This window comes from Apteryx mantelli, chromosome 21 (genome assembly GCF_036417845.1).
Source record: "Apteryx mantelli isolate bAptMan1 chromosome 21, bAptMan1.hap1, whole genome shotgun sequence".
Taxonomy (NCBI): domain Eukaryota; kingdom Metazoa; phylum Chordata; class Aves; order Apterygiformes; family Apterygidae; genus Apteryx; species Apteryx mantelli.
The window spans coordinates 9,835,142-9,854,785 of NC_089998.1; the positions used below are offsets into that span (position 1 = coordinate 9,835,142).

Here is a 19,644-nt window from a genome sequence, read left to right on the forward strand (position 1 = left end):
CTAGCCTCCAATTATCAGATTAATGTTCCCCAAACATGTACTTAAAGATCATGACAATCAAGTCACCTCTTAATCTTCTTGAACCAATTACTTTCAAACTTGTTATAAATCTCATAATTATTCTTTTTTTTTTTTCTCTCTCTCTCTCTCTCTCTCTAAATCCTCTCTGGTACAACATCATTTTTAAACTGTGGAAACGAGAACTGGACAAAGCACTTCAGCAGCAGCCACTCTAGTGTCAATACAAGGGTAACATAACCTCCCTACCACTGTTTGATACTTCCTTGTTTACATAGCCAAGGATGACTCTAAACCTTTGGCCAGAGCATCACATTAGCAGTTCACACTTATCTGTTCTAACACAGGGTTACTCCTACATATTCAGCTTCCAGGTGAAAGACCCTTCCCCCACCACCCATCCTTTAAGCATGACCTACCTCCCATCTTTCTATATGTATGACTTCACATTTGGCTTTATTCTAATGCATACTGGTTGCATGTTCTCAGTTTATGAAAACACCCAAATGAGAGTCCTGTTTTGGTCATTGTTTACCACTCCCTGAACTCTGCAACATCTGCAAATTTTATCAGCACTGATTTTATGTTTTCTCGCAGGTTGTTGACAGAAAATATTAACTAGTAAAGAGCCAAGATTGCATTGTGCTGAATAGGAGGGAATGTGGCCAGAGTCATACTGTTCAAGCAACAGCTCTGTTTTTCAGCATGGGAAAATAAATACCTGTGAGACAAATGAATACGAGCTTACACAAGTCAAGAGAAAAAAGATGGGAGAAAGAGATAAGCAGGAGATCGGCAAGATCTGCCTTTTTTTTCTCTCTTAGGCATTCCATAACCCGAGTTTTCTCTCTGTAGCAGCACTGCGCTGCAGGGACCTAACACGACCCCGGCAAATGGGACTTTTTGGCTACACACTTCTTTCTTTTGGTGTAACAGAGTGGCATTTGCCATTTACAGCATCACACCTGATCAAAGCACTGCACTGATGTTACTACCTCATCCTAACACACACTAGCTCTCTGAGGGCTGCAAGAGCCATTATCCCATCTTCATGGATGGAAAGGACAGGGCATTGAAGGCACCTAAGAGCAGTTGCAAAGTACCCTTGAGCAACCTGTGCACCTCCAACCACTCTGCCACAGAATAAGAAGTTTAATTAGCAAAAGAAGAAGCCTGCCTTTCTCTCACAAAGCAGTTTCATCACCGCCCAAACAAACACCCTTTTTCTCTCAAAAGCATCTAATTTATTGCTGAGAGCAATTTATTGCTCTGTTCTCTTCCTGAAACCACCAGCAAAAAGGAACCTATACCCTCTGCGACGGCCTCTGTTTTCTCTCTGCCAGCTACTCTCTTTTTCTCCTTTCCTTACAGAACATCTTGTTGCAATGCCCTTCTAATAACTTTCCCATGCAACTGGGTGCCTCTTCAAGCCTGCTCTGTCACCAATGTTTGACAAGTATTAGAGCAACCTCATAAGGCAGGCTGTGAGCTTGTCAGTGCAAAGGACGCCATGTGTTGAACACATTGACAGCTCTCAATAAATAACATCCCTGCAGAACAGCTGGTTGTATTGCTTGGGTTTGGAAGAATGTTGTCCACATTGCCTACTTACGTTCATCCTCCTCAATGATGCACTGAAGTTCCTGCGCATGGGGAGCGGAAATACATCACTTCCAGAAGACACCAAAGTATTTTTTAAAAAATTATATCTGAAAACAAGTTTAGATCCTGACTCAAAGTTTATGGCCCATTTCAGACATACAGTTGTGCAACCACGTGTTGATTTCTTGATACAGGCAGAAGAGACGGTCAGACTGAGGAAGGGGAGGTGAAAGATATGAGATGGTGGGAAGAAGGATCCTAGTCTCATTTCCTTCTTCCCTCTCTCTCTCATCAGAAACATAGCCCCCATTTCATTTATTGCTTTCTTAAGCCTCAGAGCACAGAAACTGCTAGAGGGGATGTTCGCCAAACCACAGTTTGGCCATCTCGATGAGACAAAAAAACACACGGTCAGGGACAGAAAGGCCCTCGTTTTTCTGCCTCTGCAGTCAGTGCTTGAGGCAGAGGAAAGAGTGTGGTTCAGTGCTTAGCTTCTTACAACTCCTGGGAGGTGTCTTGCCTCCATGAGTGCAGGTGCCCCGGTCAGCCTTTCCTGCCGAGATTCCAACCCTGCAGAAGCCAGGTCAGAGAAGAAACACAGACCCCAGCAGTAGCATTTTGCCTTTGCAAGATGCAGCTGCTGTTGCTTCCCAGATCCCTCTCTGGCCTGTTCCACAGAGCCTGCAGGTGTTTGGATACAGCTATCTCCCAGGAAAACTGGTGGTATGCTGATGTTTAAAATAAAATAAAGAAAAGCCCTAGTATTACGGTGTACAGCTGAAGACCAGCCCAGTCTGAGCACTGCCTCTGGTGAGGCACAGAATGTAAACAGCCTGTTTGATTAAACCATCTCTGGCAAGAGGACTTTGGGGAATTCCAGTCTTTCCTAGCTCAAAGAAATGTAGAAGATACACTGGTACTTTGCTATTCTTAATCCAGAGCTCTTCAAAGAGCAAGAGTGATGCGCTCAACTTTTCTCCTAGGTGAAACTGTTGATAGTTAGCCTGGAATTCTTGGAGGAAGCTCACCAGTATAAATCAGGTCCATTTCTTTTTCTCCCTCCCCCCTTTTTTAAAATTTGTTCAAGGGCACAGAGATGGTGCAACAACTGATAAACTTAGTCCATGCTGAAATACAAAATTCTCAGTTCTGAAATATCATTCCTGTGTTCTCCTTGTTGGGGTGTGACGTGGAGAGACCACACTCGAACAGTCTTTCAGATAAGGTTATTAATTACATGCCAGAAAATATTTGTACAATAAAAGAAACTGCTCTTTCAACAACAAGCAACAGATAAGACTATTTGAAAACATCACATTTGAAGGTACACAGATTCTGTCAGCACTAGAAACTTTTTGCAATACATCTAATCTTTCAAGACTCTTAGAACTAAAAGTGGGACCAGAACTTTCACATCTATTATATCTGGGAAAACACCTCTGCTCCAAATGTCTACAAGTGACCTTGTGGACTGCTGCTCTTGCCATCCGTTTATGTATTTTCACCCAGATGTCAAATTAAAGAACAAAATCAACCCCTTTTCAAATCCAAACTGGGATGTCATTTCAGCAGCTCTAATGCTGAAGTCACATCAAGTCATTACCGATCTCCAAGGTGCCACATACATGACTCTCTTTTATAATGTCCATTGCTCATAGCATCACAGAAATTAGCAACTGCAAGCATTTTTGCTCAACCCTAGGAATACAGAGCAGGAATGTTTCCTGCAATGTGCCATCCAGTGTTTTACCATGTTAGTGCAGTTTTAATAGGCTTGCACAATATCAGCTTTTGTCACTGCAGAGACGATCATTCACCTCACTTTTTCTCACTTTCCAAAGGCACTCCATTTTGGAAAGGGGTGCGGGGGGAGCTGGGGATAGTGATGTGAGTGCTGCACTGATACCACACTTCTGTCTAAGTGAGGAACCACAGCCCTGACCAGTGCTGCCTCCCTTGCTCCCAGACTTTTTCTTTATCTGATGGTTTTCCCATGTATTTTGAATAGCCAGAAATGCCTTCAGAGGATCCTACTGTGCCCATAGCTCTGCTGTCTCCTGGAGCACCAGAGCTGATCACAATTCCCATCCTATGGCAGGTCATGGAGAAGCACTTGGGAGCAGCAAAAATTATCACCGCAGGGCGTGCTGCCTGCCATATGTCATGGAAACAAATACCCAGTTCCCTCACTTCCTACTTGAGATCACCAAGGTGCAGTACTAGAGGCACAATCCAGGAGAAGTCACAAGAAAATGGGCTTTTGCCTGGGTCCCTCCTACACTGGGGGGGTTTAGGGGTTCGCTGGAGCAAGATAAAGTATTTCATGTTTTCTAGCTGACAGCACCGTTACCATGCCTGTCTGCCCCTAGCTCCAGAGTTCATGGTGACTACAGAGCCCAGAGTTATCTACTTCCTTGGTTCCTGCTCACTCCTGCATCCTTACGCTGGCAGTTCCGTGAAAGAAACGCGTGAGACCAGATATATCAGCCTTGCGCTCAAACTATAGCAGGAGAATTATCCTTTGGGTTATTTCAGTCCTTTTACAGCCTTTGCACAACTCAAGAGCAACAAACAGTTTTGACAGAAAGCAAAATCTAGATTTCAATGTTTCAAAAAAAGAAACAAAATCAGTGGACTTATGAGCAAGAACTTCTGCAGGTTCATTCAAGTTAGTCTCCTTGCTTGCATTCCTGAATAGAGTCCGGGCTGATCATTATTTTAAAATGAATTGACACTATAATTTGACTCCCTCTTTTTTCCATGTTTGCCATGATGGAGGGAAAAGAAGAAAAAGAGACATAGACAGACAGACATATCATCAGAGAAATTCCTACAAGCAGATGCGTAGTACGAAACATCCAGCAACCCTGCTGGCTCCAACCCACAGCCTGGCCCTGAGCGTATGGTTGATTTTCATTAACAAACTTTTCTTCCTCTGAACTTCCTCAGAGGGGGGTTATTTATAAACAGATGAGGGGATATTATTCCTGGACATGGGACAGTACAGGAGGGGGTAAATGAGTTTAGGCCCACAAGACTGGAGAGCAGAGTTTAAAAGTGTTTGTTGCTGGGAACACAAAGGGCTCACTGTAAAAACGGTATACGGACTAATTTTACAAGCTAGAGGGAATACGATAGGTATATGCAGAAAATGCTCCAAAAAGTAAAAACAACCCCACATTGTACAAACTTTTCCCACTGCATCACCATAACCGTTACACACCCAAATTAAACCATCTACAGCAGCAGCAGAGGTTGTTCTCCATGACATCCACTTTTCAGCTCATTCATTTTCCCCATCGCATGCACTCTATTTTGGCCCCAAATTCTACTACACGTTCATCGGTCTGGAGCAGTCCCCCTCACTTCCTGTCCAAAGGAGTTACTCTAGATTTACACTGGTGTGTTCAACAACAGAATCTGGCTTGTACTGCTTACCCTTCCCTCTGCCAAGTACATGTTTCAAAATCCTGTGTGTAATACATTTAGTTAACATTTGCTTTCTCTCCCAGTACTCTTTTTCTCCCTGAACATCTCCATTCATGAGCTCCAGCACAGGAGGCTTTCAATTCTTGCTGCGTTTACACTGAAAATAATTCCCATTAAATTATCGCTGGTGAAAGATGCTGTTTTGACCTCAGAGAGAAGGCTGCTCTGTTCTTCCACAAGACAGATGCAAGGTGAGACAGTAGTAATGCAAGCTCCAGATTTCAACCCTAGCACCTCAGTCTTTACAAGCACAGATGCTGCTGACCCCAGAACAAAATACAATTCGTGTGGATCATACGATGCAGAGCCTCCCTGTTGATGCTACCAACAGAAACAGCAGCTGTTTAGCTGTAAGGACATGCACAGGATGATGATCCCTCCCCAAAACAGTCTGCTGTTACTGGGGCACTAACGTGCTGTGTGCAAAGCCCCTTCTGCAACCACTCACCTGATCCATATTTATGTTGTAAACGAGTTGCTTTTGCCCTTAATTAACACCCTGAGCTATCTGTGGCCAGATTTTCAGCACTTCAAGATGCTTAGCAGTTACAATCTACATGTTGTACAAGCTGTTTTAGCAAGTGAATATATTAATTGATGTGCAGATGTATCAAAAACATCAAAATATTCCAATTTAAATAATAGTCTGAACTGAGGCGCCTGGGTAAGATTTGCTTTTCTCTCTCATTTTGGGCTGCATATGCTGTTTCATTTCAGAAATATAATAATTTGTGATGATTCAAACATCACCAGCGTGTTTGGGTTAGAGATGTTAATTCAAGACCATTTCCAAACAGCTCATGTCACAAATGCCAACTTGTCTCCCTCTGTCACCTGTCCTCCGTGTTGCTAGGGCATGACGCCAGGTAGAAGATTTCGTAATCACCACTAGCTCAGCACCATGTACAGTAGTAACCTAGCAAAGAACCATGAACAGCTACAAGAAAAACGCTACAGGAATGAGAGTGCATTGACCTCAAATGGAGAAGAATCCAGGCTGAGGAATGACTGTCATCACTACTACAAAGAGTTTTAACAAAAGGCCAAGCCTGTTGGGTTCTACTTCCAGTTCTTTCACCAACATGCTGCCACATCTCTGACATATCAAAGCACCCCTCTATTCCTCAGTTTCCCTGATTTTAAGGACAATGATCTCCCATGCCTTAGAAACTTATCACCACCATTTGAAGGTTTCTTTGAGACAGTGATCAGGACTACAAAAGCATGACCTTACTGCAGTAAAGGAAAACAACAGTAGAATGCATTAGAACAGGAGAAAAATAACCAACATTCAAAATTAAAACAAACTGGTACGAGTGAATGGCCTTTCCTTTCCATCTCTTCCCCTTGCTGTCTTAAATAAAACAAACAAAATAACGGTGATAAGATTTCTTTCTTCAATCCAATGGACTGATCTTTGTGCATATGCTTCCAACACTAACAACAGAGGATAGGCAATGAAGAAAATAAAGGAAAAAAGGAGCCTGCAGCTTAGGCACGGCATCTGGAGCAGGCCTCCTCTTCTCCCAATTCCATGACGACAGAAGACTCCTGGGAATCAGATGAGGGAGGGGAAGATGGGTCAGAGGAGAGAAATCCATATGGGAAAGTGATTTAAAGCAAATAAAGAGACAATAAATTAGATAAGGAAACGAAGGAAAAACACAGCAGAGAGGAGGAAGGAGAAGAGATAAAAGGGCCCTAAATATCACTCAAAAGGAAGACTCAGGGAAAGCCTACCAGACCCCAGGACTTAATCAGCAAAGAACAGAGTGGTTTTCTTCTCTAACATAGCAATTCTTTTGCTTCCACGAGCTGGTATCATATCTCTTAGAAGCTGTTTCACGAGGCCAATTCCAGATGCTTCTCAGTTTCAGTTCACCCTCACTCCCCTCTCTGTGAGAACAACTGCTCACTCCTTGTTTGTGTACCACTAGGATGGATATTAAACAGAACAATATCAATAATTCCTGGAAAATATGCATGAGCATATGCCTGACTAAGCACACAAACACACAGACTTCTTACCCTCCGTTCCCACAGTATTTTGCACAAAGGTTGGCTGAAGGTCTCAGTTGCCAACCTAGGGGTTACCCTTCATCTAGGAGGCAGGGACGCTACCCTCACGTGGTGAAAGAGGAACAGAACTTCGGAGAGCTCACGGTTATCCACATCACGGCACTTGCTTGCTAGGGAAGAGGAAAACAGACCAATTCTGCCTAGCTGGAAGAAGGGAAAGAAGGGGGAATCAAGGACACCAGATAGTAGAGAAAGAACTGAGAATATGATGGTGATAAGAGAGGGTGGAGGGATTGGATGGGAAAGCTGCACACTTACGTCACCCAGCAAAACAGAAAAACGGAGACCGTGTTTTGAATAAGCACTCATTTTAACACTGAAAAAAAAGGCTGAAAGAGGCCAAAGAGGGATTTGGATTATAGCAAAAACAACTAAAATAAACATATCCCCTTCCCCAGGCCAATTTCTCTGACGTTAGGGCTTCATAATTTTTCTCTTCTTGCTTGGCTCCAATATCCAAAGCAAGATAGGACAGCAAAATAATGGATGTTAATGCAAGGACCATGGAAGTGTCCAAGCTGTAGATGAGGGATGGAAAAGACTCTGAAACCAGAGCCTAAGTCAGAGTCAACCAAGGTCAATGGCATTTTTTCATGATCTTGAATAGGTTTAGGATCACATACATGCTGCCTGTGTAAATCTAACACCATGAATCCATCCTCCTTCTCACCAAGGGAAAATCTGACTTGTGTTTGTTTGTTCACAGTTTTTGCTACGACACATACTATACTTACGCTTAGGTGCCGGCAACCTTATGTTTGTGGAATAGTTCTTGACTAATCAAATTGTTCTTTATGATTGCTATGAATAAAGAGATGAGAATGCAAAATTCTGGGATAGAAGTTGATTCCCTTTTTAACTCATCTTTTTGAATTCTGCTCTACTCATGTTCAGAGTAAGAATATTTTGACTTTACGCGTGTCTTTGGGGAGACTAAACTATAATAGGCACTAACATTAAGTCAAAGCAGTTTACAAGATCTGCCACTTTTGTCAGAATATGTAGGAAAATAAACAAGCTTCTTTCCTTGATCACTAGAGTTTAAATGCTCTATTGATCTGGGGAAAAAAAATCAAAGGTGCTTTGGAATTCTTGTGTGTTTGTGCATGTACGCTCACATTAGACAAATGAAGAGAAGAAGGTTACGGACAAGCATGGAAAAGCAACAAAACATTTCTTTTCCACAGAAAGCTGAAATGAAGATAAGAATCACATCCAGATGTCAGCCACCCTAAGGTAGGGAAATGGCCATAAACCAACACGAACATCAGGTCAAAAGCTTCATTTTTAGAAGTCTCATTTTTGGAAAAACAAAAAGGGATAGCTCACTCAATTGTCCTACGCCCAGTAGACATAAAACAAATGTCCAAAGCACGGAAATAAAAAAATTCCGGTATATTTTGCATATTTGAATTAGAAAGATTAGTATAAACTGATAATATAAAGACAGTATTAAGTGAAAAATCTGGTAGTAATGAGAGAGGAGGCTATATATAGGAAAAGATGATATTAGGCTAGCTAATATGGTTGAGAAAAAATGTAAAGGGTTTGAACAAATGACTTTTCTGATACATTTTCAGAATAATCCAGAATACAAGATTTAAAGACGTACATAGATAATAAAGTGAATGTGTTCATTCATACTATGATGAGATGTAAGAACTGCTACACAGACTAAGATCAGAGAAGGCTGGGAAATGTCTGATCAAATATTTTTCTCAGGAGAAAAGGAAATTAATCAAAACAGTCTATCTGTGGGAAAGGATCAGTTTTGGCACATATTCTAACTTAAAATTTCAATAAAAGTTTCATAATTGTCAAAACACCTGATTTTTAAAAAAGCTTTTAAAAATAAAAAAGCAGCATCTTTTACTAGAAAACGTTTTTCTTTCTCATAGTTAACACTTTTCTAAATCAATACCTTGGATTTTTAGGTACTTAAGATATTGTCAGTCTGTCCTTCTCTCTTCCTGTCCTACATTACAGCAATGTCTTTTGGTCTCAGCTAAAGATCTTTGGTTTATCATAGGGAAAGTTTCTGTGGCCTGTGCTATATCAGAACATACAAAGTGGATATTCTGTGAATGTTTGGACTAATTATCTAATATTATATCCCTTTCACTGCAGGAGAATGAATCTGGCAACCCAGGTAGTCCCTTCTATGCCTGTGCTCCTATAATTTCTATCAAAGAAAAGAAAAGAGGAGCTGAACAAACAAAGGCTAAAACTGGAAGCAAAACTATTATATGAGAACATTTCAGCTGACCCCAGTTATTGAAGGGTTTATTTTTGTTTTTTCAATGTGTCTTTTTGAAAAAAGCCACTATATTTTGGCTTTCTATTCTGGGTCAGGCCAGTGTGAGCAATGGAAATCCAAGGCAAAAGTGCTCAGCTAATCCCCTGGTCTTGAAAGCACCTAAATACCATTGGTCCTGCAGCATTTTTACCGTGCAGCTCCTCAGACAGATGTCTCAGCATGCACCTCTGCTGTGTCAGGCCTTGGGAGCTTGGCACCTACGTCCTCACTAGGCCAGAGCAGGACTCAGAAGAAGGCATTTCTCCACCAAATTGGTGTTCTCACACGATTTGGCGTTCCCATCCTGCATTTAATATAGGTTGGGCCCTAGTGACTAGGGCACTTCCTGGGTCTGGAGACCCAGTTTCCATTCCTTCGTCTAAGATATTCAAGCCCACATGACCAATGACACAAAGAAGAGTGCTAAACACTAAGCCAAAGGCTATTCTGGGAGGAAACACTTCTGACTCCTCCTGTTGTGTCCCTGAGGACAGAAAACCTTATCATCAGCGAGGTGAGAGAAGAGGAGGAAGGAGAGATGTGACTAATGGGCCCCACTGTTCGTGCCTACTGGTGGGTTCTGCTCCTTGCTGTTCAGTGCTCCCCGGCGGAGGAGGTCTCCCACCCTTGGCAAAGGCAAATGAATACAAGAAGCCTGTGGGAACAATATCAGCAAATTCTTGTGCCCTCTTTTAAAAGGCAAGGCAACTTGTCGTGTTATTTATGAGAAGGATCAGAGTCACCTACCTTCATAAAAGGGTTTGGGGTTAGGGTCCCAGCTGCTGCGATGCTGAGTGAGACCTCTGGGATTGAGGATTTAAGCAAATCCCTCACTTCTGACTGGTGACCACCAGCAGGGTGTCGCACGCGGCAGGGGCTGACAGCAGGCATTGCCGCCATCGTTCAGCGTGCCGGCGGCTTTTGGATCCCCTCCGCCGTGCGCAGCGCTCCCCCGGCGCTGTGCGGGAAGACGAAGTGGAGCCCCTGCCACAGAGCAGCTTCCATACCGATGCGATTAACTTTTAGAAATCTGACTAACCAACTGGATCTGCCTTTCAGTAATTCCGTAACGTACAAAGCCTCTCCAAGGGCTTCTCCTCGCCCCCGCCGCTTCGGCCTTCCCTCTTTAGCTCTGCTCTGCACTTCTCCAGACGTCTTCCCTGAATCCCTGTGGAGAGCCCAGCTCCAGGTCTCTCTCCAAACACAGTCCCCTCGGCCTGCTTTCTGCTTCCTGCAAGTTTTTCTAACTGAAACATGGGCTAGCTTGAAATAAATCAGGCCTAAATGAAACTTAGAGAGGCCAGCTCAGCCTGTGAAAAATCTCAATGCCTGTAGAATAGCCATATGTTATTTAGGAATCTAAATTTACCATCCCTCACACATAAAAAGTCTAACTTCCTTCTTTTTTATTACCGTTTTATTGATTAGAGCAGCCCACATGTAAGTGCTTTAAAGAAAAAAAAGTCATCCTCACTATGTTGTTCCGATTCTAGTCTCTAGCCTTTTAAAGGAACGAGACAGATTAAAACTGAAAGCCTTAAGGAAAGAAAAATTCTTTTCCTAGTTCCAGTTTCCAACTCTTGTCTCAGCTTCTGCAGGCTGAGGAAAATGAGACATTCAAATACAAATGTTTAGTAAGCGATGGGCTATGTCATATTTGTTCAGTGGCCTATTTGTCACGACATATCCAGATTCATAGTCATCAAGTGGCTGATCATTTGAACCCTTCTGCAGGGAAAACCAAAAAATGGACCGCTACCGTGGTGTCCTATAACCTTTAAGAACGGCATATCAGAGCCTAGGCACCCTGAAAGACCATCTGTACAGGCGTTGAGTCCCTCTCGCTTGCCGTGTCGTAGCTGCCATGAGGAGAAGCAGGGCAACGCGCCGCCCACAGCTGTCCAGCAGTTATTCCCCTCCATCTATCATGCCCATCGCCCTGGGATCTGGGCACATGTGAGCCCTTAATTAAATGACAGAGCTAGAAACTGTTACATTTGACTCAGTTGTTCTACAGTCCTTCATTTCAGTACTTTCTTAAAGATCAAACCAAAAAAGTTCATACAGTTAAAAGAAAACAGGCTACCGAAGAAGAGAAAATGCCACATTATCTACCTACCTATTATTTTAACGCTAGTAAATGTCAGTGTAAAATCTATATTGAGGAGTTCCTCAAGTTCCCTGGACACCTGCTAAGAGTGTCAGCTCGCTGGGAAAGGACCCGGCTCACTGATTCTACTCGAAGTGTATTAATTCAGTACCAGACTCAAAAACTACAGAAGGAAACTAAATGAACACCAAAACTAAACGTATGTTCTTAAGCACTGTGAACAGACCTATGTAGTGTCATTTACATATCTTTATAATTGCCCAATTATTGGGCCCCTGACACAGACATTTCTCAGTCCATTACATACAAGGGCTGTGGCTTTAAGTGAGCTCCACTGTGCTGATTTTGGCATTTCTTCCCCTTTGGATTCTGCTGCAGTTTTATGTTCACCAAGGACTGAAGCTGGAAAAACATAGGCACTCCCTTACATATGAAGCTTTATTAAGTTGGGATCGTGCTCTCTGTTGGCAGGCAGAGGAATAGAGAGACAGAGGAGAATGAAACCGGGAAGGGAAAAAACCCAAAACAAAACACAAATAACTTTCACTCTTCAGAGCAGGCACGCCTTCTTACTCCGGCTCCCGCTGCCGATCATTCATCCCGCTCCTCTCAGCTCTCAGCTAGTAAAGAGTCAACATCTCATTTCTAAGAAAACATGAGCTATCCCGCTCCTGAGCCTTATACTAGAAAACACACTGACAGAGACTCTGGAGGATCCTGTTTCTTAGGCTGGAATTGCATTTCCACAGTAGAACTGAAATATCTTTGATTACAACAGAAGCAAGGTCAACGGTGCTTTGAAGTGTCTTATTTTGCATGGCGTGTATATTATCTAACTCGACTAGTCTGGACCTTAACCCTTTCATTCACAACTAGAGATGCATTCAAAGGCTCTACTTTGGAAAGTGTGCAAACTTGCATGATTAATACCATATGTACATGTGTGTATTTGTTAGAGGGATGCACTGTGCTGTGTGGTAGGTAGTCTTTGTCCAAGAACTCTGTGGCCCGGAGAGTGACCCAAGTACACACCGAGAGCTGCCCACACTGCGAGAGTCGCACCAAGGGAGCTGCAGAAATTAAGCACAGCTCAGCTCTGAAAACGCTTCTGAGCTTTTGCGTAACACAGATCAATGGGTCAGACTTCTAGTTTCCCAACAGCTTTCCCTGACAAATGCCAGAACAGATACCAGCGAAGTCAAGCAGGGCAGCAATAACATCGGTGCCAACCAGTGTGAAAATTGGCAGAACCTGGCACCAAGGACTGCCTATCATCAGAGACAGGGCATGGCCCAGTGCAATGACGAACCCACTTAACAGCGCTGTAAAATTAGCCATTTATGAAAACAAATTGAATACTGCAGCAAAGGGTGACGTAAGGAGAGTTGGCTCCAGAGAGAAACAGAAACTCCTGTAGCCTGGAACAGTAGAAGAGTTCCTTTGAAACAAGGCTCAAACATAGAAGCTTGTAACAACTCAGATTCTACATGAGGTTTTTAAAAGACAAGTCTTCCCCTATAGGCATGCTTTTGGCTCCTATATCACTCGCAATGACTACTTAGATACCTGCAAGCAGGGACTGGAGAGGAGCAGTCAGCAGAGGCAGAGGGTAGGGGGTAGAAAAGTAGATGAAGATACAGGAAGGACCCCCAAATGAGGTGTTTTCCAGTCAATCCAGCCCTCTGCCAGATCCGTACAAACACACAATTTCCCACCTCACATCTGGGATGGAAGTTGGGAATAAACTCATTTCTTACACCGTCAGCAAATTTGACCCTGTCCCTGCCCCGCATCTTAACAACCAGAAGGGCTTTCGATTTCAGTGGGGTCCTACAGATGCAACTCCAATGGCAGAACAGGGCTCCTAAGTCTGTCACAGCCCCAAACAGTGAAAATGAGAAAGCCAAGTATTTTGGCAGCCAGAACCCTTGATTTCCTCATTGAGGGAAGTGTAATCTCTCCCTAAGCTTGCTGCAGGTCTGGGAGGCTGTAGTGTGCGGAGGATACTCCAAGTGAGTTCCTCTTGGACCTCTGCCAGGTGTTTACACACAGAGCCAAACCTGGCTCCTCTTCAAGAGTGTGTGTGAGGGGGGGAGGGGGAAGTTTAAAAATAAAATAAAATCACAAAGTCCTCCAGAGCTGAGCAACAAGGTTTACGGTGCTAAACTGGGGCATTTATTTTCATTTTTAAAAGTGGAATGTTATTTCCCTGCCTAAAATGGGTCAAGTGTTTTATACGAGCAACAACTCAACCTCCCCCATCCAATTAAAGCATTTTACTACAAATGATCTTTGTGCGTGTGCGTCTAGATTCTCTATTGTGTGAATTACAGGTATTTGTACAAAAGACAGACACAGCGTCTTAGGTGCTGGATTAAACGTAGAAAAAAATTAATTGACTATGTGCACTCACTGATGAGATCTATGCAAACTCAAACTCTGCCTTTCCTAACTTGAAAGAGAAGCAGTTTGAGCCCCGGTGCTTGAGTTAAGATTGGGAGACAGAAGAGTGGAGCATGAGAAAGGGAGGGGAAATAATACAAGTAATAATCTATTTCTTCTATGAAATTACTCATATGCCTGTCCTACTATAGGCGAAGGGAAGACCAATCCATGCCCAGCATCTCCTGCCCACTCTGACAGCCACACACACTGCATCTGCCGCCTTAGAAGTGAACAGAGCAGCTGGGATTGGGGAAAGTTAAGGGAACGTACTGCTAAGAGCATCTTAGTTTTTGTTTTCCTTAGGACAAAGCAACTTTCTTGAGAGACAACAGTCCCGTAGGTCAAGGATGGGGCAGTCAAGATTAAGAAAATAAAAGACAGGAATGTGGCAGGGGAGAGGAGGAAGAGCAGTGCTAGCGGCTGAGCAGCGACTGTACCACCAAGACAAGCATCCGCTGCATTCTCGTAGGAAGTGACTCCAGTTAAAGGGAAAGGGGAAATCCTCCCTGTCTCTTTAAGGCATCCTAGGACATGGAAACTTTGTACTTTCAGGGAATCTCCTTGCCAAAAGAACTGTAAAACATGTCTTCCTCCCCCCCCGCCCCCCCACCCGTTTCTCCTTCTGATTTGTTTTCTTTTTTTTAAGGGCATTTCCATTTTCTATGACTTCCTTCAGAGCAAAGATGGATGTGGCGTCATTTATAAGGGTTTGTAACCCTCCAAAAAGTATCCGATTTCACGACAACTTCACTGCACTTTATCACTAAAGCAGGGAGAGGGAGGGAGGTGGCGGGAGGGAGGGGGAGAGGGAGAGAACACGGGGGAAAAAGAAGGACCCAAATTCACGATGGGCTCATAAAATTTAAATAAGAAAAGTGCAATATTCTTCATTATTGCTCAGCTCACACAGTTTAGTTTGGTAGTCGGTTTTAGTACTAAATGATTTTATAGGGCTATTTGACCTTACAATCATTTGTGTTACACTTGCCATTTCTAAGAGGAGACAAAAATACTCAACACATCCTCTAGCTGCAGCACTAGTCCCAGCCCTAGCTGAGTGTCAAGGGGTTGGGAACTTTATAAACTCATTTGATTCATTTGAGGTTTCACAATAGCCAAAAGTTCCTTTATAGCTTTTTGGAAACCACACGCTAACATAGCATCTAAAAAAGGTAACAGTGAAATACACTAAAGAGCTAATAAAATGAAGGAAATCATATAGGGACCTTACACATGTATTTCTTTGCAGCCACACACTAGACAGATTTCTTTACATAAGTCACACATACACACAAGCTACTTTTAAATGCTCTACTTACAGTTTTCCAACCCGAAGATTAGTTAAAACCCTACTGTAAGAACTCTCTCTCTTACTTGCATCTTAATCCATACAAACAGAAATAAAGAAACTACCTAGGATACTGCCATTTCCCTATGCAAAACTTTACATAACTTTTTCTTTGAGCATACACTTTCAGACAGTTTGCCAGGCTCTGGTATTTCACCAATTACACACATAAGAGCTGCACTCGTATGTGTTTACACACGCATTCATACACTTACGCCTGCTGCAACATACACACGTACATTTAAGTATCCATAAACATACACTATACACACGCACGCCTGCAGCAGGCTGTTCTGCCGGCACACGAGACGTAAAAGGGATGCTACAGCTACAGGCACAATGAACTACCTACCTGCAATGACAGCCGGAGATCTCTGTCCTCCTTCAGCTTTCAACCACACTTGCAAAGTGAAGGCATCTCTGGGCAGCTCAATATCTGCCTTCAGCCGCAGCTGATCACCTTGTCCACTGAAATAGAGCGCCCTGCTTGGGGTGAGGGACTCCTCTTCGTCCTCTGCCTCCCGCTGTTGCCTCCTGCGGGGGACATGCCCAGGCTCCCGCCCAGCAGTGGAGCGCCTTCCTCGGGCTAACCTGGTGGCACAGGTGCCCGGGGCAGTGTAGCGGAGCTGGCGGGTGTGCCTGGTGTCCCTTCTTGCCCTGCGGGAGCGCTCGTCCATCCCACATTCGGGTCCACTGGCTAGGGCTGTACAGAGAAGCGCAAGAGGCAGCAGCAAACTCCAGAGCTGCATTTCCAATCTTCCCCCCCCTTCTCCCCTGCAAATCCTCCCGATCTGCCAGCTTTGGGCTCCTCCTTGCCTTGACTTTCTTCTCTTGTTCACCCTTCTTGGTATTTGCTCTTTTTATAACCCTTCTCAGTTGCTTTTTCTTTTCTTTTTTTCTTTTTCTTTCTTTCTTTTTCCTGCTTATAGATTTTTTTCCCCCTTAAAACAAATAAAAATAAAATAAATCAAAACTCCTTCTTGGTTGAAATGTATTTCTCTGTTCTTCCTCCTCTATCTGTCTTCTTCTCCTCTATTCCTCCACAGCTGGAATTCCTCTCTCTTCTTTTCTCTGCTGGATTTTCTTCCCTTTATTTTTTTCTTCTTAAAAAAAAAAAAACACACACACACAAAACAAAACAAAAAAACAAAACAACCCCCCCAGCTTTCTCCAAGACTCAGACCCACTGATTTCCCTCCCCCCAAAAGATGCTCTAATCTATTTATTTTTTTGGCCTCCTTTATAACATAAGCCACAACCCCCTCCTTCCCCCCAACCTCCCCCCCTCCCTTCTTCTCCACAAAATGAAAGAAAAGAGAAAAAGCCCCTCAGAAGATGAGTAAACAAGAATATGCTAATCTACTCTAGGGTGCTCCACCTTCCCAATTGAATGATTCCCATTAAAACTGCAGGGATCATGACTAATCAATCAGCTTGAAGGAGCAGATAGCTCCAGAGGTTCAAACACTTTTGCTGTTTTCTTTTTCTCCCTTCTTTCCTTCTCTTCCTTTTTTCCCCTTCCACTTTCCCCCCTTTTATTTATTTTTTAAAAAAGACAATTAGGATGAATGGATCAATGTGATAAAAATCCTGCACCCCTTTTTGCAATCTCCCCAGCTTTCTTTCTCAGTCCAGTCCAAAACACACATTCCTATTTTTTTTTCTTGGCAAAAGAGAAAGCTATTTCTCCTCTCAGACTCCCCGTTGCACTTTGCTGGTAAACCTTATGCTCCTCTGCAGCACATAAAGAGTCTTGAAACTTGAGTCTCAGATATTTTTTTAATTGCTTTCTTTCTTTCTCTCTTTTTCACTCTCTCTCTCTTTTCCTAATTCTTTCTTTTCCTCTTATAATTTTCTTAAAGTTATGCAATCAGCCAGGCTCCCCCTTTTGTGGTCCCCCTCAGTGCAGTTGTGTGCAGCTAATCCAAATGTTGCATCAAAGGTCCCCATCGAATCATCAGGAGCTAAAAGGAGAGAAGCTTTTTGAAGAGCATTTGCCTTCCAGAAGCTGTAGCAACAGAGCAGGATTTGGCTTTTGAATGCTCCCAAAGACTCCTGCTTTTTTTTTGAAATAATAAAAAAAAATTGTTAATTTTATTGGTGGATTGAGTCAAAAAATCCTCTCTCAATATTGCTAATTTTTCAGTCTAAGGAATTCAGCTCCCCTGGTTTCCTTGGCTCAGTTGTAGCCACAGGTAAGATTCTGGCTGCTTGCTGGTTTGTAGATCTCTGTTTCTGAGCTGGGACGTTTCTTTTTTTCTCTTTTCTTTTTTTTTTTTTTTAATATTTTTTTTTCACTCTTGAAAGATCTCAAAAGCTCCCCCTGATGGCAACAAAAAGGATTTTTCTAAGTACTTAATAAATGGAAATGACTTAGCAGTAGCACACTATGAATCTACTGGCCACTATTCCATTCACAAGGAGTCCAGCAGAACCAGGCTGAATCACACCCAACTCATTCACAAACCCAGTAACTCGCATCAGTCTCTTCTCCCTTCTCAGACTTAACAGTGCTCATACTGTGCTTTCCTACAAACTTTTATCAGCAGTCACCGAAGAGGGAGTTCTCCCCGGATTATAATCTCACTGCTTTCACAGATTACCCTATTAGTACAATGGGTTTGTTATGGCTACTGAAACTTAAAAGATACTTGATAAAATTAATGCAACTAAATTTTTCAACCACAAAGAATTCTTCATATTTGAAAGGTGTCTGAGTGATGTTTTTTTTACTTCCTAATTCGCAATCATTCAAGAATATACATTTAGCATCTGATTTTCAGAGATGCTGGATATATACAGGATGTCCCACAGAAGTCAACAAGAATTACAGCTGATCAGCCCCTCTCTAATCATACAAACCTTCCCTCCATAACAGCTCTATTTGCAATAAAAATACAAAATACTGGCAACATCTACAAAGCTTTTAATGCAAGATCTCAAAGTGATGAAGCTTCTCAATAACCATGAGAATGAACTGTTAGCAAACAAACTATACCATGGTCTAAACTCACATAAATGTCCTGAAGAATGCAAAAAAAGACACTTATACATATGTGCTTGCTCTGTGGAAATAATTTAAGATCACAGCATATGTACTGTACTTTACTATTCTAACTTAACACATAGAGGACAATGCAAATCAAACATAAATTCAAAAATTTAAGATGAGCCTGCTCAACTTCAAATACTGCAAAAACTAAACCAAGGAATTTCTTGATGTCTGGGATAGTGCTTTATCCACTTGAAAACTCACTCCCCTGAAGTCCATGGGAATTTTGCCCATGCAGAGTCTGGAAGAGCAGGCTGTTTAACTTAAATAATGCAGGTTCCAATTTTTCCAATGGAAAAGGATAATTCTGTGAAATCAAAATGTTTCTTAGGACATTAAGATTTGGCTGATATCATCGATGAAAATCATTGGAATATTTCAATTTGATGGGACTGTAGCATTTCCTTTTGAACCTATTTGACCTTTTATCTCTTAAAATATTAATGGTAAAAGAAAATGAAGCATGGTGACCAAAATGCAACACTTCAATACATAGGTTTGCAACTTTAGTAATTCAGAAATTCTGTGGAATTCTTGCTACAAAGGAAAGGTCCAAATCTCAGCTTTCTGTTCTGATTGTAGGCATAAGAAACTATGAAAAGTTAGAATTTACTTCTAGAGCACAAGTTACATGTTCTATCATTTTTACTGCTACGACATAGCAAAAATATAAAGAAAATGTGACACATAAACTCTTGAGTCCTGAGTGATAAAGAACCGAGAGAAGAAGAAAGATGTGATGTTAGAAAAAGTGAGTAAAGATGGGATTCCTTAAGTCTGTGGGTCAGATCTTACTTCCCTGACAACAGATGAAATTCTACCCTGCACAGATGGACATTTATTCTCTGCTTAAGCCAGTACTTAAGTGATGTACGGGCTTTCTGGCAGGGGGTTTTCTACCCAAGGAGAATAATCCTCCTGTTGAACTCGAGTGGAGTATTCTCCTAAGTAAAGGGAGCAGGATATTGTCCTGCATCTACAGATATTTTCACAAGGAAAAAAAAAAACCCTAGATACATATATAGAGACAAGAATTAAAATAGATATTTATGATATTATGCCAAAAAATAGTATTGAGCTGCATGTTGCATGCAGTCATTATAAGTAGAAATACTCAGCAGGAATCTTAGCTGAAGCTGCCAATAACCCCCAGGTTCAAGACTAAAGCTGACTGAATAAATCATAACAAATAATGGTTTTGTCAA

At 42.3% G+C, this 19,644-nt stretch overlaps 1 protein-coding gene across 1 annotated transcript in view; it reads right to left on the reverse strand.

Moving 5' to 3' along the window:
• Positions 1 to 16,507, reverse strand: part of PAPPA (pappalysin 1) — a 184,015-nt gene extending 167,508 nt beyond the window's left edge. Inside the window, exon 1 of the mRNA XM_013953802.2 lies at positions 15,740 to 16,507. Coding sequence (XP_013809256.2) covers positions 15,740 to 16,136 — 397 coding nt within the window. The 5' untranslated portion in view covers positions 16,137 to 16,507. The remainder of the gene's footprint in view (positions 1 to 15,739) is intronic.
• Between the last annotated feature and the right edge of the window lie 3,137 nt (positions 16,508 to 19,644).